Here is a 27,547-nt window from a genome sequence, read left to right on the forward strand (position 1 = left end):
CAGCACTTCAAAACTTCAAAAAAGTTTTTATTTTATAAGATGATTTTTTTTGTTCGAAATCAGATGCATGTGGTTGATGCCAATGTTAGTATCTATATACCTCATGTAACAGTTGCTGTTGACTATAGAAGTTTATCAGTGATGAGATAAGGATTATATCAACAGTGCATGCTCCTATAATCTAACTGATATTATCTCTATGAAAAATACATCAATTTCTGTAGACAAGAGTAAAATTAGCTTTATTTGCTATGCAACTGTAACTGTCTATTAATGTGTGAAGACAGTCTACCAGAGGCAGGGCTGCCATTGTAAAGAGGAGCTGAGCACCCTTGTGTATAAAGAAATAATTTCATAGAAAATTTCGCAAATAATGGCCAAACAATTTCTGGCTGGTGTATGATAACAACCAACTCTAAACAGGGGTGGTTCAAGAGCGAGGAGAGTACCCTAAAATTAGCATTAATGAAGATTTTCTTTTTAAAAGTTTCCAAATTATGCCAAAAATGTTTATCCCTAGTTCCACTTTGCATGTATGTGGTAACTTCCCTCCTAAATTAAAATTTACATCTGATAACATTCAGTTCAAAAGTGTATTTGGCACCTCTTTCTTAGATGTATAATTTCATGTCAAGAAATGTTATTTTCAAAGAAAAATTTCACTGGCTTTTATCAAATAAAAAATAGAAGTCTCTATTGCATAATTATACAGTTCAAGTACAATGATGGAATAGTGGTGAATGCAGCAATATAAACCTTGTACAAAGGACCTACAGCTACTATTGGTGACATATGTAATGAGCCTTGCTAAGAAGTATAAGTAATCATTGACCAAATTAAATGACTTTGGAATATGGTTTACATATGTGACAACAGTGTTATCACAAACAGCTTGTTTACATCAATATAAATGCCATTCATAAACCTCTCAGAATAGTTTTTATTCCTCAGGTACGACATTATATAACAGATTATTGGTGCATATTATAACCCCTTAATTGTAGCTGCACTGTAACTCACTACCACAGCCTTGGCTACCATTTTGATTGTTTGAATGGAAAAGATATGCATAATGTTCAGATGCAAGCCTAAAGTTATAAGTGCTAAAAAAGCCAGGCTTTTCAGTGCATGAAAAAAATAATGCATGAAAATTTCAAATTACATATTTAAATCAAGTATACAGTTACTTACACAGAACTCAACATCAAATGAAATATGTACCGGTACTAAGAAACAGAGAAAAAATGGGTGAAAAAGTAAAATCACAAAAATACTGAACTCTGAGGAAAATTCAAAATGGAAAGTCCCTAATCAATTTGCAAAATCAAAACCTAAAACACATCAAACAAATGGATAACAACTGTCATATTTCTGACTTTGTTCAGACACAGTTCTTTTGTTGCTTTTTTATCCTGATTCATAATCAGTGAGTCAAAATAAATAAGCATGCATTTCTGCTGAAAACTTAAGGTTAGTAATTAATTAAAGTGCCTGTGCTATAAAATACATGAAATTTGTTGTAAAGAATGACCAAGATTTTGCATTTGACCTAAAACTTTTGTTAGACTTGAAAACCTTTCATTAATTTTCCCTGATGATGTGGGACACCAGGAAATTTTGTAGAAATTTGACATCTTTAGTGCTTATTAAATGCTGATTAAGTGCTTAAAAAAAGTGATATAAACTGGTGTCATGAGTAATTTTATATAAGTGTGCAAAGTATACATATATTTTCCTCTATTATGATTACATTATGACACATTTATTGCAGAAAATGACTGCATAAACAGATTTACATGAAAATGTAATTATTACAAAATAACATGTACCATGTCATGTATTTTATTTAAGTAAACCTAATAAAACTTTGAAATAGCCTGACTCAAAAGGCATTTTTTTATGGCACAATTGTATTTTGATTTGTTCTTTTAACCTCCTGAGTTGTTTAGTGAAAAAGACAGGTTATCAGGAGATCTGAACACACTCAATTCCACTTTGAACTCAGATGAGATATTGTCAGCATATTCTCAAAAAGAAGATTTCACCTTGATTTCATGGTCCAATGTCTGAGGATACTGGTCCCATTCTTTTCTGGCAAATAACTTTTGTAACATTGAAGTTAAGTTGATAAGACTTGATTTCTAGTTGCACCATGGGCTGGATGGGTATCATGTTACCTTTACCAAAATCAGGCCACTCTGACCTTGACATTTGACCCCTACTAAAGTCAATCCTTGTCTAAATTGTGTCAGGCTCATAATGTGTGTTGTAAACTTTTGTTAGCCCAACATGGTAAGCAGTTGCATCTCCAGAGTTTCATTAGGGAATTTATCAAGTCAGGGCACTTTGACCTTAACCCCTGTAATACCTATGTGGTTTATGTCCTGTGTATAATTTTTATACCTGAAAACTGAAGTTGAACAAACCGAATGCTTCATGGGATGGGGTGAATCCTGACTCACTCTTGACCTTGACTTGACCCCTATGGTAGTAAAACATTGTCTGATTTGTGTATGGTTCTCCACTTTTGTACTTTAGGCTCAATATAATAGCACTTAGATTTTTTTAAACTATGTATACAGAGGCTTCATAAGATCAGGATGTGTAAAAATACCATGTGACCATGACCTTTATGCTAAGAGCTGAAATTATCAAAATAGCATTGTCTCAATACCGAATTTTGCAACAGCAACAAAAAGAATATATATGGGGGGGTTTCAGTTGATGTGTTACTTATTACAGTATCAGTGGCAACAGATTTTTAAACATTGTTAGACTTAAAAATGAAATTCCAACAAATAGAACATTAAATACATTTAAGACCCACTGGTACCCTTTGGCTGGTGTCTGCTCTTTTGTCGGGTTGTTGGTTCTTTGGCATATTCCCAATTTCCATTCTCAATTTTAATGTTTAGCACTTATTAAACCTGGAAAAATATCTTCTGTGGAATGAATCCTTATGTCTGGAAATGTACCGATTTCTTTGTTTCTCATTCTCACACATCATTGGTGGAATTTAATGTATTACATAACAACCAAGTGACAAGCCATTTATCAGCTTTTTGTTAGGTTGTTTTGATCTAAGCGATTGGCAAGTCTGAATTTTTGTAATATTTTGTTCTAGACAACAATGATTTATGTTTTGTTAGTTTTTAAATGTGATGGAACAAAGATTACACATCTAAAACCTTGTTGGAAGGAGATCAAACAGTGACGTGAATGACACGTAATCTATTCCCATTTTCTCTCAAGTGACAATTACTTGTTTTTTGTTGCATCTGAAATTTTAATTTACAAATTTTTCTTGAACATTTGTTACATTGTTTAGTTGTTTTTCTGAGTCTTTAGATCTAAAGTAATTGTATAAGGAATGTCTTTAAAATATCATATGTTTAAAACTAAGGAGTGATAACATGTAAAGTGTCTTAAAGTTTTGCTTACCTCCCATATAGGATATTTGTCCTCTTTTTTTTTTTAAACAATTTAAATTTTCATCCTCATCTATAATTTCATTTTTTTCAAGAATTTGATCAACTAAGGCCAAATTTCTTGTGATACAACTAGGTCCAGGCTTTCTTTAAAGCATGTAGACACTATTCAAAGATTCCATAGATATTTCACTTTATTTTGATCTTATGCATACATGGAATGTTTGGTGTCACATAATTTCCTATTAAACTCATGGACAATCACTTTTTATCTCCTAGGCAATAAAGGAAAAGTGTTCTGACATACGAGATCTCTAAACACATTAACTCCAAATGGAGCTTTTGTTAGTAGAAGCCTACTGTACACACACTGTAAACTTTGATGGAAAAAAATATTTGGAAGGGGAAATTTTTAATGTGACTAGATTCCCATCGGAAAATTTGGTTTATATGCCATAATATCATATCAGAGTTTAATGCAGGACAAGGAGAGGTTTGATGTTAGTCACTGAGCACTCATCACTATGTAGCTCAGATAAGTGATACAAGAAGCCTGTAGTTTCTTTATACCTCAGTGGTCTTAATAGTACTAAAGCATATGTATATGAGTATTGAGCATACAGTAATCATGTTTGTTGTTTTAGAATTAGAAAGCTTATTGGTGTAGTGCTAAAGTCTAATTTATCATGTCTTGATATAATTTGTGCCAATCAAAACAATAGAAACAATCTGTTTTATTTAGTGCATATGAAGGATTCAAACCAAAAATATGTTCGACCGATTTTATCATACTTTTTGTACAGTCCAAAATGGTGTATATTTTTTAACATTAAATCTTGATTTTCACATCTCTTTTTATCTCTTTGAAATGTGATCTCTATGTTTCTGGTGTACTGTGTGTTGCAGTGCAGAAACTAACCAAATTTGTTTATTATTTATTACATCAAAATGTTCTCTGTCAGTGGTTATCATGAATTAGCATCTTTAATGCACCCTTTCATTCAAGTAAACAAACCACATGTTGCAGAAGCTGATGTAACTCATCCTAGGTCAAACAGGGTCAATCTAATAATGTCAAAGGTAATGTTTTATCTGATGAGTAGTGTCTGAAGTTGTGGCACTACATGCTACTGGGTACTTTGTGGTAATACAATGTAGTACAAACTGTTGTTTTGATTTCTGTTAGAGACTACCTTTTTATTTTCTAACATTGATATGTGTAATCAGGTATAACTAGTTCAAAGCAGTTTGAGTTGCAGGTAGGGTGATGTGGAAAAGAGTAAGATTCGAAAGTTGAACCGAAATGAAGTATGAACCATACAGATCATAATATCTTTCTTTTACACAGCAAAGGCAAGAGGCATAGTGATAAAAAAAACCATTTTATCCTGACACTCTAGTTTAAAGCCAGGTTCATTTCCAAATTACCAGGTACATCAGAACTATATTTGTTTTAATAAGGTCCACAATGGTCCACTGTGGTGATATTATTTGATGTTTTAATAACTTTTTACAGTAAACAAGTGACCTCTGTCAATAAATCCTAATTTGATGACCATATAAACTACATATTACTTGGTAATTACTTAATTAATTAAAAATATATATATACTAGTGCAAAATGTATATTAAAGACATGACTCTGTGCTAGATTACAAACCAACTTTCAGTATATCAGTGTAGTTAATGTAAACATGTTTTACATATATGTTCCACCTGGTAGGTGTTAGTGGTCAGTTTGTGGTCATCTTAGGTGAGCTGTTACATCAGAGTACTATTAATTATTGGTAAATCATGCTTACATTATCATGTTCATAAACACTGCCCAGACTCTGATAATAAACTACTTAATGGGAGGCCATCTTAGGCCAGCTAAGGTCAGCATTTGGTTAGAGGTTAGACCAGGTCATAGATAACTATTAGTGGACAAATTAAGATTTCCTTGCCAAAAGTTTTGTTTTAATTGGAGCAGTGGTGTTTTGAGATATTTTTAATTTGTTTTTGAATGAACCATGCAGAATATAAACAGCCAGGCATGTGGGTAATTAAATTTTCTGATTATGGCAATTTGTATCATGTGTACTTTAAGACCTCCCAATGAATCCCAGTGTATAGCATCATAGATCATACTCACAAAATTTTAATGTTGACTGATCTTTTAAATACTTCTACAAAACCTTAGAGTACAAGTCGTAGTCGTGCACTATCATTATTAATTAGGTACATTACACACTTTCACTGACACTATATCACCACAAAGGACATCAAGAGTAGCCTAGTATTGACACAGTAAATTGGACTTTTTTATTTTTTAAATTACCAAGCATTTAAGTGTTATAAAAGTATATTCTTTGCTGTATATTTACTTTGAGATAAATCTTACAAGTTATCCAATATTAATTGGTTTATGCTGTTTTTATATTGAAAAGACATTTTGATTGAGTTATCTTCCCCTTGATTGTAGATGACAGTTTTATTCTTAGTTTTATCAAGTAGATATTTATTGATTATTACTTTATATTTATGTTGACATGAAGACAGATAAATCCAGACAGAGTTGTTATTATTCTTGATTAGTTTATAGAGCTGTTTTGACTTTAATTCCCTTTACTTTTCACTTTTAACTGATTTAAGATTTGGTTCATTGATAATAGATTTATTTATAAGGTAAACTAGCAAAAAAAGTTGCCAAAGATTTTTTTTGTTAGAGAGCATTCAATTATAAATGATTATAAATATATTTGTATTACTAGTAGTTATATAATTTTTTTGTTTGGCTCACCTGGTTAATGAGTCTGAATCTGATTTAATTGCCATTTCTAGACACCTGTGATGAAATACTTGTTGTCTCTTGTTGTTGCTAATATTTTAAAATATTTTCCTTCTATTACTTGCTGAATTGAAATAAAACTTGATTACAATCATCCTTTGGATCTGCATACCCGTAGCCAGGGGGGGTTCGGGGGGTTCGGACGAACCCCCCCTTGAAAACTATTAAGCACTGTTAAAGTCGATGTTCTGGTCGAATTGTGACTGTTAAAGTCGAGTTTGTGAGTCAAACAAACCCCCCTTTGGAAATTCCTGGCTACGGGCCTGATCTGTGGACATTTGGTGTGTAAAGTTTTAAAAAAAAATACAGGAACATTAAGTCTCATGCATAGTACATATAAGACACTGATGTAGCATCGAGTTTGAATGGCATGGTTTAGGTTCTTACCTCTTTTTAGGCAGCTATACATATTATGCTAAATTATACATTCCTGATACTGATTACAAGTTATTACCCTACCACTATATAAACAGATGCTACTCTAGTGCCAGATGAGCAAAATAAGCTTCTTGGAGCTTCTAGTTGTAATGTTGATATAAAAAAAAGAAGATGTGGGATAATTGCCAATGAAACAACTCTCAACAAGAGACCAATTTAGTCATACAAAAACTATCAACTATAGGTCACCATACAGCCTTCAACAATGCTCCAGTCTGGTTCCACTATAAAATTATACACCCAAACATCAGCTGCAGTTTCTTACAATTATATTTTTGTTATTAGTTATCACGACATCATCTTTCACAGTTATTAAAATTCTATCTAAAAGTTAATGCAGTGAAAGTTTGGTTTTGAAATATTTTAGTAAGTTAAGTAATTATTTATAATATAAGTTTCATAAAATATGTAAAAGTAGTTTGACGCTTAGAAAACATGTAGATTGTCATAAAATCTGGTAATAGAAATACAATACCACCAACAGACAAAGATTTGACACATTTTTTCTCTTTAGGATTTTAAAGTAAAAGTAGGGAGAATTGTCAATTAAGATGGTATATTGAGGCATTAAATGCCAGTAGAATTGATTGTTACCCAGTTGACACCCATGACCTCCCAGCTTCTCAGAGAATATCTAAAATAACATGTACTATTAGATATGACGTCAGCAATTTTTGATGATATTTACTACAGACAAATTGTGATAGATGCATTTTTTTTATTATATGTGTTATACTATCTTTGACACATAAACTATATTTAGAGTATGATATGGGTACGGTGTGGATGGTTGCGTTCCAATTTTGAATCTGATGATATTGCATCCCTTTCCCTGAATTTTGAAAGTAGAATGAATTTTCATTTAAATTGAAATTAAAAAAATATTGCATGTTTTCAATAATGCAACTAGGTGTATGTCGCAATGATAAGAACTCACAATCCAGTAACTTATACATATACATGTATCTGTATGCAGAACCCCTGACATAGCAATAATCAATCTTGCATGTTTGTCCATTCTTCAGAAATTGCAATATTACATAAATGCATGTAATAATTTCAGAATTGACAGTATACCTGTAAAAATTCACTGCATACAATGCATATTATCCTTATTTCTTTAATTTTCTTGCTCTAAGAAAGGAATCTCAGTATGCTTGTTATTTCAAACCAAAACAGATGGCTTGATGTCAAATCATTAAATAAGATATGGATGACTTTATACTGTTCATGGGTAGCCACCATTTTAACAACATTATCTAATACATTGATTAATGACGATCATTTTTGACAAAATTATACACATTTAAGATCAAATTCAATCATTTTTTAACTTGGACAAAGAATTAATTGACAGATTTACGTCTAAAGTTACTGTGCTGTTATCAGATAGGAATCTGCCTTTTATGTAAACAACAAATTAGGCATTAAATTAAATTAGCAAGTAATTAGAGACCCTAATAATGCAGAAGAGTAGGTCTGAGTAATAAATTAATTTGACAAATGTTAGTTTTAATGAAATCATAATGGTTGATTTATTTCTGTCTTTTGAAATGTTGTATTTCTACTACCAGGCACTTCTTGGCTCTTTGTCTTTAAAATAGTCACCCTTCAGACTGGAACACGGTACCATTGTGTTATTGACAATTAGGATATCTAAACAGTATTCTAATGATACAACATCAATAGAATTTTTAAACTGTCAGTAGTTAAGATGTTTTATGAAGTATTACAAAAATTAATTTAAAGATAATTTTGATAAACATAAAGAATTTGGTATATCCTTTGAAGATCAGTATAATTTCGTTTCTCCTGATAGAGAAGGCCAGGCTTAATAGGCTTGGTACAGACTTGTCTCTTTTAATAAGAAATAATTTGCCAAAATAAATAACTTTATCCAGATCAAAAGTCAGTGATATATTAATATAGGTCTCTGGACATGAATAAAACTAAGAGATTAATTGTTATTCATGTGGGGCCCTAAGATAAACAAACCTATGTCATATTTAAAGTTTTTACTTAAGTACATGTTAACAAATTCAAATTTACTTTTAAACAATGGATGTGCACACAGTTCAGGAATTTGTGGTATTAACATAAATCAGTCAAGGCACTTCAGGTTGAGACTGTCAGTTTTAATAAAAGTTTTCTAAAAAATAAAATTTTACAAAAATGAACCCAAGGAACTACCCAATACTTTTGGCTTAGGTTATTGAAATAAATTCTACCAGATTTTCAGATAGCTTCTAGATTTTTTTCTTTTTGTTTTAAATTGATGAGCTACCAAAATTCATTCGGAATGTGAATAGATATAAAAAGATGTGGTATGAGTTCCTGAATGAGACAACTCTCCATTCAAGTGATAATTTGTAAAAGTAAACCTTTAAGGTCAAAGTACAGTCTTCAGAAAGCTGTTTAAAGAATAGCATTGTTTTACAAACTTTTGTCCTCCTTTTATTCTGGTAGTAGTCACTCAGCACCTTTTTATAACTAATTTTGAATGATGTCTTCTCTTAGTGCATTCTTAAAATCATGTCTTTAACAAACACTTGATTTCTTTTTAAAAAAAAAATGGGGATAAAAAGAGGTCATATTTTAACAAAAGCTCATTACTAAAGTTAATGGACCTTTAAGCACTGGTTAGAGATTTTAATAAAGTATGTGAACAATTTATGGCTTTCTCTTTGACATGTTTTTGATGAAGTCTATAGAAAGTCAATATATTCCTGACAGTTGTAAGTGGGTTACTATAAACAGTTTTAGTTACACACCCTGATGTATATATTGACTTGTCAGACATGTCTACTAATGCTTTTATTTCTTAAGAACTACTAATTTTAAGTGAATTATTTGTCTGCTGACAGTTTATTTGTTAATTAAAAGTATCCATATTTAATTCCAGTATAGTGACTGATGTTTGAAAAAACTAGCATTCTAATAAGAATCCATTGCCAGAAACCTACTTGAAGTGAATTGTTGTAAAGTTACCATCACTGTTTTGACAGCTACTCTCATAGCAATGCCCAAAACTTGATAACATGACATGACATTACTTTGAGTGTACTGTGACTGACATTTTCCTTCAGATGACATAAAATAAGCATCAATGAACCAACAACCAATTGATTACATAACTTTTTCAGACAGTTACCAATAACTTACCATTACTTTATTGACATAGTATTTACTGACAGTTATCATTACCATATTGACATATTATTTACTGATAGTTATAATTAAATTTTATTGACATAGTATTTACTGACATTTATCATTACTTTATTGACATAGTATTTACTGACAGTTACCATTACTTTATTGACATAGTATTTACTGATAGTTACCATTACTTTATTGACATAGTTCAGCCAGTTTTTTTGGTAGTAACTGACATAGCGTTGACAGATAGAAACACTATTATATTGTACATGGCATTGACAGACACATGAGTACCATCATTTTGTGACAGTTACTGGCATAACATTAACTGAGTCACTTGTAATCGGTTATTGACAGTAACTGGCATAACATTAACTAAGTCACTTACCATCAGTTATTAACAGTAACTGGCATAACATTAACTGAGTCACTTACCATCAGTTATTGACAGTAACTGGCATAAAATTAACTGAGTCACTTACCATCAGTTATTGACAGTAACTGGCATAACATTAACTGAGTCACTTGCCATCAGTTATTGACAGTAATTGGCATAACCTTAACTGAGTCACTTGCCATCAGTTATTGACAGTAACTGGCATAACCTTAACTGAGTCACTTACCATCAGTTATTGACAGTAACTGGCATAACATTAACTGAGTCACTTGCCATCAGTTATTGACAGTAACTGGCATAACATTAACTGAGTCACTTGTCATCAGTTATTGACAGTAACTGGCATAACATTAACTGAGTCACTTACCATCAGTTATTGACAGTAACTGGCATAACATTAACTGAGTCACTTGCCATCAGTTATTGACAGTAACTGGCATAACATTAACTGAGTCACTTGCCATCATTTATTGACAGTAACTGGCATAACATTAACTGAGTCACTTACCATCAGTTATTGACAGTAATTGGCATAACCTTAACTGAGTCACTTACCATCAGTTATTGACAGTAACTGGCATAACATTAACTGAGTCACTTACCATCAGTTATTGACAGTAACTGGCATAACATTAACTGAGTCACTTGCCATCAGTTATTGACAGTAATTTGCATAACATTAACTGAGTCACTTGCCATCAGTTATTGACAGTAACTGGCATAACATTAACTGAGTCACTTGCCATCAGTTATTGACAGTAACTGGCATAATATTAACTGAGTCACTTGTCATCAGTTATTGACAGTAACTGGCATAACATTAACTGAGTCACTTACCATCAGTTATTGGCAGTAACTGGCATAACATTAACTGAGTCACTTGCCATCAGTAAATGACAGTAACTGGCATAACATTAACTGAGTCACTTGCCATCATTTATTGACAGTAACTGGCATAACATTAACTGAGTCACTTACCATCAGTTATTGACAGTAATTGGCATAACATTAACTGAGTCACTTGCCATCAGTTATTGACAGTAACTGGCATAACATTAACTGAGTCACTTACCATCAGTTATTGACATTTACGGACATAGCAAAAGCCCAGTTATGGCATTTACTTACAATACATTGACATGTAAACCAAATATCAGTTCATTGAGTTAGTGACATATATTAAGCATCACTTTATTGACAGCAACTTACATATTAAAAGGTTACAGGAAGGGGACCATAATTTGGTTGACTAACCAACATCTTACTGACATACAAATATATTACCGATAAGTTTACTGACAGTTACATACAAATATATTACCTATCAGTTTACTGACAGTTACTGCCATTAGCAGTGATAGAAGTTACCTTTAGTGTATTAACATTTACTGAAATCACATTGAAACAATAGTTTACTTACAATCCATTGGGAGATTATAAGTTACCATCAGTTGATTTAAAGTAACTGGCAGAACATTTGCAGGATGCTTTACATAATAATAGTATTGAGAAACAGATACCATCAGTTAACCATATAACATTGACAGACATGTAATTTTATGAGTGTATAGATTAAGATTTACATACAACATATTGTCAGAAAATTACCATCTCTGTATTGACAGAAATTTCCTGTTATGATTGACAAACTTTTATTAATGTTGTATTTACAAACAATTGGTACTATATTATATACTGACATTTCCCATCAAACTTATAAGTGCCTAAATACAGAGATCTGTCTTAAGTATTTGATTTGTTCTTTCATATGTATGAATAGCTTCAGATTTAAACTTTTTCTTTAGTTTACCAAAAGCATGGACACCTTCGAAGTTCATAGTTCTTATGTTTACTTTGGTATATTTTACCACATTAATCACTGTTATAACATAAACCATTAAAAACCTATGAAATATAACACTGTCAGGTAATAAATTTAAATATTTAGATAAATGTATAATCTGTACCTTAGTTTTCCTTGTATAAAAGTATATATTTTATAGCTTCAGGGTTTATTTCTATTTTTGCAGAGGTATCTAAAGTGATAAGTTCACAGTGAAGCTAGAATTTAATTACAGGTTAAAGATTTTTAAGAAATAATCTATTTTAGTTACATTGTTCTGCTCACTAGTATGAAAATAGTTGTGACAAGTGGTTTGAAATTTAATTATTAGGTATATTTATAGCCAGTGGATGCTTCTTACTGATACAAAATATAACCTATAATTTCATTTCTTGTAAGCCTAAGCTATGATCATAAGATAATGCCTCAAATCAGATAAATTCATTGCTCTTTGGTCAGGTTGTTGTCTTTTTGACACATTCCCAATTTCCATTCTCAATGTTATATCTGCTTGCACAAATCAGTTTTTATATAAAAGCACTGGAAGCTGCCGCCATAAGATAAAATCATATTTACCCCAACTGTATAGTAAAAATCCTACATAGGTTTTTTATGGTGATGTGCCAATGAAATAAAATGAAATATAATGCTGGTCATGAGGTTTTTGACCCCTTGTAGGCTTTTTGTCCCTATACAAATTCTAATGACCATTTAAAGCAGACACAAATCTAAGCCATATATCAGTAAATATTTCATCATATTTATACAATATTTATTCACTCTGTGTCAAATAAAAGTCAGATTACTCTCAAGAGGTTATTAACTGTAATAACATTTTAAATAGGCACAGAAAATGGTATTTTGAAGATTTTTATCTCTTTTAAGATGATCTTACTATTTGCTAGTGTCTACTTTCATGATCTAGATAAAGCTAAAACATTATTGTAAATACTTATCTGTAAATATGTTGTCTGACTGTAGGATTTTTTAGTCTTATACTTTTGTCGACAGTGATTTATACTGACAATAAATTCAGTAATATTTCATTTTTACATCAAATATACTCCAGTAGAGGAGTAGAAATGATGAAAAAATAGAAATTTGATTAAAGAACTACAAATGAGATATTGATCAATCCTACATATATATGTAACTGGTTAATTCCACAAGTAGTAAACCATTGTCATTTGAGGCCCTTTGAATAGCTTGCTGTTTGGTGTGAGACAAGGCTCTGCATTGAAGCTAGGCTTTCACCTATAGTTGTTGACTTTTTATACTTTGGGACTATGATGGAGAGTTGTCACATTGAACATGATACTGAATCTCCTTATTCATTGAATTTTGTGAAGAATCAGTTATTTAGATGAAGAACAACAATAAAATAGTCCTTTGATCTTAAGATATTTCACAGAATACCTCTGGAACTTTTTTCTTTTTGTTTATTCAGAATGTCAAAAGAAAGATCATTAGAATCAACAGTGTACAGAGTGGGTCTCATTGGGGTCTAAGCATGGCGCAGGATTGCCAATTTTTTTGAAGGGTGACACGTGAAAGTCAAATTACTGTGTCATGAAAACGGGAAATGAGGTCTTGCGGGACCCGGGAAATGACAAAAAAATGAGAATTGCTTATGTATATAGTGTCCGGGATTGGAACCCCCCAATGAGACCCCCTACAGAAACAATGTCATATGAAGTTATTATTGTAAAAAGTTAAAAAGGATAAGAAAGATATTCTGAGTGACTGACATATAAAGAAGACTTTCTGAGCTGTAAGTGCATGGTCAGCTTAAATTGAAAATTATGCCTTTTTTATGCTATCTCATTTGAAAGTGTTTTTTTTGAAAGGCTGTCAAATATAAGAACAAGTGTAAAATGCCCTTTATCTTTTTCAGCTTGTATGATTTTGATGATAAACCATGATTTGTCAAGTTAAAGATTTTCATCAGTAGTATAGCTGGAATAGCAATCACACTTTCATCTATTTCATCAATTTAAGATCACTGATAAAGCATGTACATAAAGATAAATGTTGTTTGTTTCAAGAAAAACTTGATTGCTTAAAAAAAATGTGTCTACCAAGCGTACAAGGTGACATAATTATGTTCCTTTTATATAGGGAACCCAAAAATGCAATTTTAAAAAAATGAACTTTATTGCTTATAGTCTTATGAATTCTTCAAAACAAATTTAAGCAAAATAACATAGAGAACTGAAGTCACATGGTTTGTGTGACTGTATCTTGATGATCATGACAACTTAAAAGTTTCTGAAAGAACAATATTTGTGGCGTATTAGTGGCATATTATGTATTTGGTGGGTTTTTTTTTATCCCTTGCCCCATTGCCTTAGTGGTGGCATGGAAGTGTGTTTGCCTCAAATGTAGGAGGTTATTGGTTGCTGGTTTTCCAACAGTCAGGTCAAAACAAAAACTTGAAAGAAATGGATATGCTGCTTTTCACTTAGAATGTAGCATTTTAGAGTTTGAACAAAAACTTGTCACAGCAGAGTCATTAAATTAGTTTGGGTAGGGTGACATCCATGTATTCCTAAGGACTATTATCATGTGAACTAGAACTTAGAAATATTTGTTTGCATGTTGTCCAATTGTCACAGCAGAATCTCATCCATAATACGCATATAACTTTGTTGTTAACATAATCACCATCATCATCTTCCTATATGCCTCAAAATCTCTTTTAAAATGTGAAAATAAATTTGAAAAAAATAAAAATATCAATTTTTATGCCTCACCTACGATAGTAGAGGGCATTATGTTTTCTGGTCTGTGCGTCCGTTCTTTCGTTCATCCGTCCGTCTGTTCGTTCGTCCGTCTGTTACACTTCAGGTTAAAGTTTTTGGTCAAGGTAGTTTTTGATGAAGTTGAAGTCCAATTAACTTGAAACTTAGTATCCATTTTCCCTTTGATAAGATCATTCTAATTTTAATGCCAAATTAGAGAATTTATTCCAATTTCACGGTCCAGTAAATATAGAAAATGATAGTGCGAGTGGGGCATCCGTGTACTGTGGACACATTCTTGTTAGATTCTATGATGAAGACTAAATGAGAAGCTGCCTCACTATCCAAATGTCAAAAATTTCATTAATGTGACAAATTCTGTAATATACTGGCAAGTCTTAAAATAGCAAAAAAGTCAGTACAATTATCAATGTGTGTACATGCATTAATCACAGGACTTAGTTGATATCATGGTAATTCATAATTATCAAAGTTAACAATCGGTATATAAAGAAGGTTTTTTTATGAAAAGGATATTAAAACTTTTATGTAGCTAAGTGGACATTACTTTCACAATACATTAACATGAATAGCGTGAAATGGTGCAGGTGCATCATCTTCTTAATGATTGTAAAAAGGGAAGTTAAATTTGATATGTCAATTAAAATATTACAAATTGACATAGGATATTTTATTTCCAGAGCAGGAAATAAATTATGTTTAACTACATTTTGTAGTGTAAGGTTTTACATGATATTTTCTGTAAGGGTGGCATAGAAATAAATCACTTGCAACATCAGACTTCAGTTTTTGTTCTAATAAAATGTAACATTAACAAGTTGTTCTCTTGAGAATTCTGTAATTTTTCGAAACATCTTTATTATATCCCAGCAGGATTTTGAGAAACATTGCACTTAAAGTTATTATTTGAAGTAGTTGTCAATAAAGTTTTATTTTGATGCCAATCTGTATCATTTCTGAATAGGTTGTAGAGCCTGGGATTCTGGGTAATCTGTTGAAAGTCACCTTGGGAGTTAAGCTAATCTGATCTGTGCCATCTTGCATATCTGATAATCGGTTTTGTAGACTAAAAAATTAAATTGACGCCAAATGTAACATCTCAGAAATTGCTGCAGATGTACTGCACATGTCTTATATTTGGTGTATTGCAGTAAGTAAGGTATACTATTGTTGTATGATAGATGAAATTTCTCTGGGAATATGTATGGAAGAACTGTAACTCATCATGAAAATTTAGTAGTTTATTTTTTATAAATCAGGCCTTTTAAATACATAATAAATTGTCAAAGAAAGTTACAATATGACTTTTAATTGTTCAGGCCCTTGTTTACATCTTACTTGCTGCAATAGGTAGCAAACACGTGTACTTTAAATAATTTTTGTAAGATTGATATGAAATTGTGTGACATTTTCAATTTATGCATGAAATAAATAATTTAACATGATTGTGTTTTTCAGTGAAAACGTACAGTTTTCTTCATTTACCTAGAAACATCTGTTTGAAGTTTAAAAACTCTTTTATTACATTAAAGTGTTTATATATGTAATTTAGCTGAATCTAAATAAGTGGTGCACTGCAGCTCTGTATTCACCAGAGTTTAACATCTCAAGTACATGGCCAAACAAATAGCTCTGCACCAGTATAGTTTTCATAAATATTTGAATAATTCTTATGGAACACTTGAAAATTAAAAGCTGACAGATATTTAACGACAAATTTACATACTTTATCCAAACGAAAAGGTCAAAAAGGTTCTGCTTTGATTCAGAATAGATATTATGTTAAAATTTGATAGTTTACAAAATCCTCCCTTTTTCCACTTGAGAAAAGCTGTCTTTTAATTTATCAAATGCTTTTTGTTAGTTACATAAAAGGATGGACATAATGTCAAATTTATGATGTGTAAAAAAATTTGAGAAGTTTTCATTTGAAGATGTGAAGTAATTCACGTATATTATATAAAGTTAAATTGAAATGTGCTAATAGATTCTTTAAGGAGACCAACTTACAACAAAATATACAAGTAATTGGTCTCAGGGGATGATTTCCCTATTTGTTATCAAAGTAGAAATCGTTTTTTGTAGGGTGTGTCAGGTAATTTATACAGATCAGAATTATTCCCATCCATAAATTAAAGTGCAAGAATTATCTTATGTTTCATTCTAAATCTTTTTAATTGTGCAGGTGTTAGTTTGGGATTTAAGCTTTTAATGTCAGCAGTTTTTTGTGGAGAAACAAGCAGATAGTAGACATACTTGATAAAAATCAAATAATTTGTTTTTAAGTCTGACAAAACAGTATTGGTTTTTATTGTTCTTTATTGCAAATCAGCAAAGGACATACAAAGGTCTTGTACTTTACTGATCTCAATGACAATTGTTAGTGTCTCTAAAAAGTATATATTCATTTTGTGGAATGGTTTACAAGATTTAATGAATAAGAAATTTAAAAACACATGTTTCTGTCAGAGCTTTGTACTATTTCTGTCTTCTGTATGAAGGTGATGATCATTGTTGACTTATATGATCTCCAATTGCCAATCTTTATAGATTAAAAAAACAGTTATTCACACTTCAAATTTAATTGTATGACTATAAGGCTTATTTTGATACAGTAATTTAATAGTTACAAGCATGTTACAGACTTGTGCCATAAGTGAAGATAATTCCAATTATATAAGAATGTCCAGTAAAGTAAGATCTACAAACACATCATGATCACCAAAACACAATTTTGTCATGAATTTATAAATAATGAAATGGTATAAATGATTTTTTTTTCTAATATAGGATTTCGCTATATTTTTTCATAAATAAACTTTATCATATACTTAAAAGAAAAATGAATAAAAAAAATGGGGTCACTGTTCAGTTAAGCTAAAATCTGCCTCTGGAAGAAGCATACATTTTTGTTAATGTCCTTTTTTTCTGTTGAACTAATAGGAGAAAAAGAGGAAATATCGAAACAAAAAAATAACCTAATATAAGAAATAGCTTAAATTTTACAATTATTTAGTTTATGTACAGCTTATTTGAAAACAATAATAAAAAATATAGGTCACCGATGAGTTAAAAAAGATATTTCAAATTTAAGGCCAAAAAATGACATTTTTGCACCAAAGGGAGATAATTTGGAGCTTTTTCAATTTTTAAAGTCATCTGGGGCCAATCCAAATCATTTTTTGGGTTGTTTTTTGTACCATATCATAAAGTAACAACTAATAGTGTAATAAATGAAATTTGTAATGAAAAAATAAAGGTTTAATTTTTTGCTAAATTTTTTGTACCCATGAGCCACCTTAATATGCACATAGACCAAGGTGAGCGACTAGTTAAATTTTCAAGCAAATGTGGACGGTGTGTGGTATCTTGCATTTGAGAGAGTTTATGTCACTGCCTTAAGTGAATAAAAAGGTATTTGAAAGTAAATAGGGGTATAGTGACCATATTGCACTTTTGTACTAAATGTACTATGAACTGTGTGGATTATTCTTGGAAGATATTATTCTACAGATAAAAACAAGTTTTATTTACAACATCCGATTTACCGAAAGAGAACATTCATATTTATATTTATTTTCATAATAATTATCATATTTTATTAAATATCTATTATTAAAAATACAACATAAAGTATATAAAGTCAGGAAAAAATCTATAAAAAGAAATAGTTGATGGAAGTAGTTTATTACCCTCTTTTTATATATGGTATTTTATCGCTTTAAAAGTTGGTCAACAAAGTGGGTTATGAAATGCATTCATTGGATAGATTTTATTAATGAATTAAATTTACATGTTTTATATGAATGAGTCACTTGTCCTTTATCTATGTAAAAGTTTGTAAATGAGAAATACCCATGTTCCGTGGTATTATCAAACTGTTGAGTGTACTCTCCACATTATGCCAATTCATTTGGAGATATTAAAAGAAAAAAAGTTGGCAGTTACAAATTTGGCAGAGAAACAGATGTTTTCCTGCTGTTTATTTAAAATCTAGTTGAACATATACAGTAGTTTAAATTGATGAGCTAAAAAGACTAAATCTTACCAGGTTTTACATATTTGGTGAATGGTTATGATGCACATGAATAGTTTATCTAGTTGAATTGACATATTTTTGTAGTGAAAATTTAAATGGATTTAAAAATTCATTGCATTTGAAATAGATTTATCTTAATATAAGAATACATAAAGATGATAGGAAAAATACATAAGCATGTTTTAAACAAATTGAGCTTTTTAAATTATACACATCAAACAATTTCCTATTTCTTTAAAAGGTTAGTAAATTTAATGACTTGGATAAAATGTGCAAGTTGCAAGAAGATTTGTATACAAAATGTGCAAAGGGGTGGTTTAAATGACTTTCTTTTTTGAATTTTCTATGGAGTGCAGTATTTTTATTATTTCCTTTCTTTAAAAGACATACTGGTAAACAACATTTAGTTCTTCAATCAAAGATCTAGTTTCTGGGTGTTCTCTATGTTTCAGGGATATCAACTGCTGGTGATGGTTTATAATTTATGAAAGGAGTTAAGATATTCAATTCCACCACATTTGTTATGTACATGTTCCAAGTAAGGAGTATGTTCAAGTTGTCATTGATTACTGTCTTCCATTTATGTCTTTTATGCCCCACCTACTATAGTAGAGAGAACTGATGTTTTCTGGTCTGTGTGTCCGTTCGTCTGTCCGTTTGTTTGCTGTCTGTCCCGCTTCAGGTTCATGTTTTTGGTCAAGATAGTTTTTGATGAACTTGAAACTTAGTACACATGTTCCTAATGATATGATCTTTCTAATTTTAAAGCCAAATTAGACTTTTGACCCCAATTTCATGGTCCACTGATCATAAAAAATGGAAGTGCCATTTCCAGGTTAAATTTTTGGTCAAAGTAGTTTTTGATGAAGTTGAAGTCCAATCAACTTAAAACAAGAATAGTACACATGTTCCCATTTGGTATGATCTTTCTAATTTTAATGCCAAAGTAGATTTTTTACCCAATTTCATGGTCCATTGATCAGAGAAAATGATAGTGCAAGTGGGGCATCCGTGTACTTTGGACATATTCTTGTTGATAACTATTTAGGTTTATTGTTTTATCTTTTGAATTGTTTCACAATTTGTCATGACCAGAGTGTCTTTATTCGCTTACTGTAAAATATAGGTTTTGCTCAACAGTGAATAAAAGTTGCATTTTTACTATGTCTGAAGTTAATTTTTCAGATACCAAGTGCTTAAAGCAAAACAATATTTAAGCCTTTTTAATTTGAAAATAGACTGCTCACCTAAAAAAGACCTGCACCTATGTCTGCTTTCCTGTTTACTAGATACTTGAAGTTTCCTTTCCTGATTTAATAAAATTATGCTCCTGGAAGCACTTGCTATTTCTGGGCAGATAAGATGATGCTTATCTTATTTTTCTGCATTTATAAAAAAAAATATTGATTGTGCAGCTACATGTAGAAGAGCAATATATGACAAAAAATTGATTTTGCGTAATATTTTTGAAAATTTGCCAGTATTGTCGTCATATTATAACCACAAGATGATTGAAGAAAAACTAAGTGCATGAACCGTGTTACAAAATAGTATCTTTAATATGTATTTTATGAGTAGAACTTTGACCCATAGCAGGAATGATTTACATATAAATAGATTTACCATCTGCTATATATACTAACTATTACTTAATGTTCAGAAATGTAAATAAGCATGTCCAAAATGTTGTATACAATTCAAAGGAAATTGTGTTTGTTAATTGAAAAGTCTGACTGACATAGACAGCAATAAAGTTGTAAATGACATACAATTTACTTCACATAATTGGGATATCTAATGAGGTGAACTTGACATACTGTTCAGTTGTACAAATTATAATGTTTTTCATATCTTGGGTTTATCCATATTGGAAAATAAATATGGAACAACCCCTGTTTGAACTTATAACAATTTAGTTATAGAAAAAGCTTTGGAAAGATGGAACAGTGGCGGCTCCAGGGGAGGGTTCAAGGGGTTTGAACAACCGCCCCCTTTTTTTGAGGATCAGTGCATTTGAATGGGGACCTATAGTTGGGAGCCCTTCTTGGTTAAAAATGCGTGGATCCGCCCCTGTGGAAAGACGCTGTAACAAAACCAAAACTGATATTTAGGTACATTAATTTAAAATTGCATTAGAACACTTCGATCATAGTATGGCAAGAATACTACAGAATGTAGCAATTGCTTTGATTATTAAATCGTTTTATAATACACCTGTCTCTCTCAAGAGTTAGGAAGTTTGAGAAATGTCAGGGTTTCAATCAAATGCCTTAGATCTAACAATTTCTTAACCTTTTGTAAGAAAAATCTCTTTTAACCATTCAAGAAGTAAGTAGACAAATTATACACTTACACAGCAAATAATATCACCAGACAAGACAATTATATCAACAATTATACAGTCTGTACTTGTTAGTTTATCTTTTTTTATAAATCTAATCCTTGCTACATGTATCATATTCAGTTGGCAGTATGTTTTGCTGTTTAAGCACCTGTGATGATGTCATTTCCTGTTCTGTAAACAGGTGTGAGGATGGGATGGTTACCTATGTTGATTTTTATAACTTTGATTTCAATGTTATGCTTTAAGCAATGCCAAAGAAAGAAAACATTGTCAGCAAAACAATTATCAAGATAGAGCTGATTTAAATACTTCCTTGCAAACATTTACCCTTAAATTCAAAAGTATCTGAACATTGAGATAATAGAACATAAAATAAGAATGGCATAAGTGATCAGAATCTTTATCTCCATTATCTTAACAATATGGATGGTAAAACATGTTTAGGTTGTCTGCTTAATTTGTATCCTGTTGAAGAATATGTCTTTCATGACAAAAGGAATGACTTAAATTTTCATGTTGTGAACTTTCCATCTTTCCACATTCTATATTGCCCTGCTCGCTTACCCTTTAAGATTTGATAATGGGTTGTTATTTGAAAAGAAGGAATCTCTTGCTGTAAGGGTTCTTCATGGTAAAGTTGAAGCTGTCTCTTTAAAAAGTTAAACAATTACCATAAAAGTTTGATTGACAGTTATGGAGTATTCTGATGACCCCCTATATATATAACTCCTTAGTTTTAGCCACAATCTTTTCCTACCTTTTATCACTACCTTATGTGATCAACATGAAAAGTGTCCTAAATGGATCATCCTTCTTCTTGAGTTTCATCTTCTAGTTTAGATGGCTGCCTTATCAAATCAAATTACATTTCCTTATATGCCAAAACGTATGTTTCAGACTTCTGAACTGAATGTTAATGTGTGTATTGTTATGCGTTTACTTTTCTACATTGGTTAGATGTATAGGGGGAGGTTTGAGATCTCATAAACATGTTTAACCTGCAGCAATTTTGCGCCTGTCCCAAGTCAGGAGCCTCTGACCTTTGTTAGTCTTGAATGATTTTTAATTTTAGTTTCTTGTGTATAATTGGGAGTTTAGTATGATGTCCATTATAACTTTACTAGTATACATATTTTTTAAGGGGCCAGCTGAAGGACGCCTCCGGGTGCGGGAGTTTCTCGCTACATTGAAGACCCATTTGTGGCCTTTGGCTGTTGTCTGCTCTATGGTCCAGTTGTTGTCGCTTTGACACATTCCCCATTTCCTTTCTCAATTTTATTGATTGAAATGGGCATATAAAAATGGTTAATGTATCTGAATGCTGAACATGTATGAGAAAATTGTCGTCTTGTGTTATGTTTTTTTACGATATAACTAATGATTTTGTTCTTGTTCAAATAAATCTGTATGTAAGTATTTTGTCAGGTAAAATACATCAAACAGTTATGTTGAACACGATGTACAACAATTTTTTAGATTTTTTTCTTTAAGAATTATATTTTATGTACCGAACAAGAACATGTATAAATTGTTGTCTGTCTCACATTTATCTACTATCAAAACACTCATTGTAATGGTCATCCATTCTGTGGTTTGGAATAGACAATAGTTGGTCTTTCTATCCTTTAGGTATTAGAATTTTAGCAACTCAAGCTTAATGTGGATTAAATATCTCTCCTCTAAATATAAAAAAAAAGAGGAAAGGTGTTGAAAACAAACTTTAATTGACTGTTGACTTATGCATTTTATGTGATATTTTGATCATGTCTCAGTTAGTATTTGATGTCAGTTGGATTCTCTAAGAGAGATATTTATATAACTAAATTCCTTCATTGAAGACCCACCTTGTATTTACACTTCTTTATAATGTAAGGTATTATACAATATCTTAAGAGTTAAATTAGAAGGCTCAGTAGACAGCATAGCCTTAATTACATACTATAACCACAACACAGGGAACTAATAGTTTTACCAGCTTCTCTAAGAGCACATTTACTGTGAAAATTAATGGAAATTCCACATATTCAAACTTTTTTGCAAGGTCTAAATTAAAGACAAACAACATTTATATTTGTTGCATATTGTATATACATGTATAACATTACATATTATCACAACTTATCTATCTCATTCATGGGAAAAGTTCAGGTTTAATTTTTTAATTTCATTACTGTCAACAAAATGCATATATTTTGTTTTGTATATTACAAAAGTCTGTTAACAAAATAAACACTATATGTTTTGGATGTCTGAAGAGGTTGTCTTAGAGGTTTACCTTTATCAGTAAACATCATAATGTTGTCTTTATTTCAGATTTACTCAAAGACAATGATACATTTAAGACATTCCAACATGAAGATCTTACAGGATTCGTACAGCTGACAGTAGATCTACCCAGAAACCAGCTCATTGTTGGATCAAGGTAAAATTTGATCTGGACCCAATGGATAACAATCTAACTTATAAATAGACCTGGAAATACACTCATCATAAATTTCAGGGTAAAAAATGGATACACCAGACATGCATTTTGTCTAGGAAAGACTCATTGAGGGTGCCCGAATCAAGAGTTAAGACCAAATAAAGTACAAAATTGAAGACCACAGAGGACTCAAATGAAAGTTATGATACATATCTGGAAAGAAATTTTCCAAACAGAAGCACAAACAACTTCTAGTTATGATTTATGTACAAGATTTCAGTTATTGGAATATCAAAAAGTGTCACTTCTTTTAGAAGATACCCTGCCTTTGCCTTTAATACTCAATGATTTGTTCAAAACTTATTGAATAATAGCCTGTCATAAAAATCCACAAAAAAAAGAAAAAAACACCTTGCATGCCAAAAAACAATATACCACTTTCATAACAAAATTTGTGGTACCATAGCTTTAACATAAGGATATTCAATTTCAGAGATATCTTGTTACGACTTGACCTAGATGACCTTGAGACCTTGGAGAAAACAGAATGGAAGTCAAATGAAGAAAATACACAATTGTGTTTGTTTAAGGGACAGACAGAGGTATGGAATAACTGAACATAAATATACCTGAACCATTTTGCTTAATAGTTCCCACTACCATTTCAAAATAATATATAAAAAAATAATAAATCTATTATTTATAGTCCTTATTTTCATGGTAGTTTTTGGTGGATTCATCTGTTTTTCAGTTACATGTATAATTAGTTATAGGTCAGCTATATGAAATGATTGTAAAGTGTACATGGCCTTCTGGTAGGCTTCATCTAACCATGACCTCATTTTTATGGTAGGTTAGTTTTTTAGTTACTAGAAGCAATAAGTCAACATACAGCAATAGGTTATATAGCAATGTTATGGAACAATAAATGCAATTACACTTTTGGTATTTAGCTATATTTTTCACCTTTTGACGTCAAGCAACAATTACTTTATAATTGTGACGTCAAATTTTTGAATTAAGATGTCAAAGTTTACGGAAACCTGTGTGATTTTACGTAATGGCGGACAATTTTGCATACAAATGTAAATACATCTATTGCATGCTGGTGTACATGTCTGTTTTGTTTTTAGATATATATAAATTCAAGCAGACATTTCAGCGTGTAAACTCTTGTTTTTCCGAAAAGCAGGTTATGAATTTATATAGTGACGTAGCAGCCATGCTTTAAACCGCAGCACATGGTGGTTCCTACAGTTAGTGTCAAGTATTGTCAAGACTTATGCATCTGGATGAAAGTTAACAATTTGAAATATTTGAGTACATTGACATGAACGGCTTCCTATGAGACATGTCACACAACTGCTATGTTGTGGTTTGTCTGAGAAACTTCTAGAACATTATATTACTATTAACAGTACTAACATAGGTATTAACTTTGTATGATCTAAATGTTGAAATCAGTAATTAATTCAAACCACAAGACATTTCAAAAACATTTCTCAAAACTCAATTAACCTACATGTTCAAAAAGAGGGTAATTGATAAAAAGTTCACAAGCAGTGTGGTTTCTTTTGATCCTGCTTCAGATAGTATATCACAAAAATATTGGTTCTTTAGAAGGTAGGAACTGATCTTGTTGTAGGACAGATTCTTTCAGAACTTGGTCAGGAATAAAAGCATATTTCGTCAACAGTACTTAACTTACTTTTTAGATATAGAACACTCTCTTTTATCCACCCACAATTTAGAGGACTTGAAATGTAATGGTACCTATGTCAGTCCTTCCATCATTCTGTCATTCTGAAATCTGACTTTTGTTGAAACAATTTTACTTATGCCTGTATATATTGAACTGACTTTAGTTTATAATTATTTGATGGTATGTTATAGATCATGTTGGTGTTTTGTGTCTGATGAAATATTTTTCACAGAATTAGGGCCCTTAGATCTCATAAAAATTGTTCTTTTCTGGGCTTATTGGGTTTTGACTGTAGACTTTATGCTAGATTCAAGTTCATCAAAGTGTAGTGGCGAGATGCAGGTCATATGTGTTTCATACCATGCTCTTATTATTTGGATGCAACATCAATCCTGTTGACCCAGTATATAAACTGGATATAAAAAAGAGATTTAACTATTTCCTTTTAATACTAATAATCATATCTAGAAAGACTTAACTTGTGATTAAGGTATTTAGAAATATGATAGATATTTATGTATTGACATATATATAGTTCAACAATCACCTGTAGATTTCAAGGTCAAAAGTTTCAGGAAGTTGGTGGTTAAAGGACATTCTCAGTTCATCTTTCGGTTGCCATTTTTCAGAGCTTTGAAGTTAGGAAGTATATTTGTCTTAATAAGATAATGGTAACTTATAATCCTTTCATATACTATTCACATTGACATTTGTAATAATATTGTCACAGTAACATCCCAGGACTACATCATAATGGCAGTTTTAATAGTCCTGAACAAATCTTTTTTTCTTAAAATATTTTCTTTGCTAATCAGTTTTAGCCATGGCGCTTGTTCAACTGGTATTAAAAGGTGAAAAGTTTATTTCGAGTTTGTCAGAACAGTGATAAATTTAAAACTTTTGGCAAGCACATGATAGTTTTGTGATCATTATAATCTGGAAGTTGTGTTATGGGATAAATTATGGTTTTTCATACTGTGTAAAGAGATATCTGTATGGTATATTGACTACCCTGTCCAGTAACCCCTCTATTGCAAGAATTCTGATTAAATCATTTTCAAATTTTTACAAGACAGTTCAAACTAGAGGTAGTTTATCATCAAGAATAATGACACAAATCATAGGTAGAACAGATTGTTATATATCATTGTGTTCAAAACTGTGATTTTTTTTTTCTCAGTATGATGATTTTGTTAAAAAAATCCAAAAAAATAAGTATGATAAGAAGCTATACTCTTCAAAATAGATTTTATTGAGAAAGACAAGTGTTCACATGTTGATAGTACTTCCCTTTTAAAACCAACTCTCCAAAATAACTAATTCTGTTTTTCCTAATGCATTTTTGGAAAGTAGAAATGAAAGAAGATGCATGGTCTACATCATTGACTTCCAAACACTACAAAACCCATTTAACATGTCTTATTGTATAGATCTGTCTTGAAACTAATTTCTGTAAAAATCTGAACCTATACAAACTAATACTGACAAAACATGATGAAATTTTTAGCTTTTTAAAATAACTGAAGGACTTTGTTTTTCTATCAAATTCACAAAACAAAAGAGCTGCTCTACAAATAAGATGCTCCAATCTGTGTAAAACCAAGTCATACTATCATAATCAGTACTTTGTATTGGTAAGTAAAGTACAGAATACTTGACTTATCTTATTACTGATTCTACAGATCACAAGAAACAGGGTTGCAACTTTTTAAATTGAAAATAACTTGCACTGTATGGTTTGATCTTACAACATCACAACATGTTGAAGTGCATTGTTTTATATATGTAGAAGTTTTTGAGATAAGTGTTGTAGATCTTATCATTACAACCTCTATTGTTCAACAATGAGGGTTGTGTCATTTATCAAAGAAATTCAAATAAAAACTTATAAGCTGAAACATGAACTATCTGTTTCTTCACTGAATTTTTACTGTATGTTTACATTGTATTTTCTGTTACAGGAAACTTGCCACAACTTTATAAGAGTTGTTTTTGTTCATGGAGACTCCTTGTTTACATGTGGGACCTATGCATTTAAACCTAAATGTATCTGGAGAAGTGTAAGTATAACTTGTCAAAATTATAGAGGTCATGTTAACTTTACTATAAGATATATGACATTTGTGTGTGATTACATAGATTCAAAACACTGAAACAAGACAGGTGTCACTAGTGGAGCAGGA

The 27,547-nt window shown here is 31.1% G+C and overlaps 1 protein-coding gene across 5 annotated transcripts in view; it reads left to right on the forward strand.

The window, feature by feature from the left end:
- The window catches only part of LOC134706991 (semaphorin-5A-like), a 93,338-nt gene that overhangs the window by 45,696 nt on the left and 20,095 nt on the right, over nucleotides 1–27,547 (forward strand). For all 5 annotated transcript variants that reach the window (XM_063566407.1, XM_063566409.1, XM_063566406.1 and 2 more), the window contains 3 exons: nucleotides 23,554–23,662; nucleotides 24,156–24,264; nucleotides 27,326–27,424. In XM_063566407.1, the coding sequence (XP_063422477.1) occupies nucleotides 23,554–23,662; nucleotides 24,156–24,264; nucleotides 27,326–27,424 (317 nt within the window). The remainder of the gene's footprint in view (nucleotides 1–23,553; nucleotides 23,663–24,155; nucleotides 24,265–27,325; nucleotides 27,425–27,547) is intronic.

The sequence above is a fragment of the Mytilus trossulus genome, chromosome 2, assembly GCF_036588685.1.
Source record: "Mytilus trossulus isolate FHL-02 chromosome 2, PNRI_Mtr1.1.1.hap1, whole genome shotgun sequence".
NCBI classification, from domain to species: Eukaryota; Metazoa; Mollusca; class Bivalvia; order Mytilida; family Mytilidae; genus Mytilus; species Mytilus trossulus.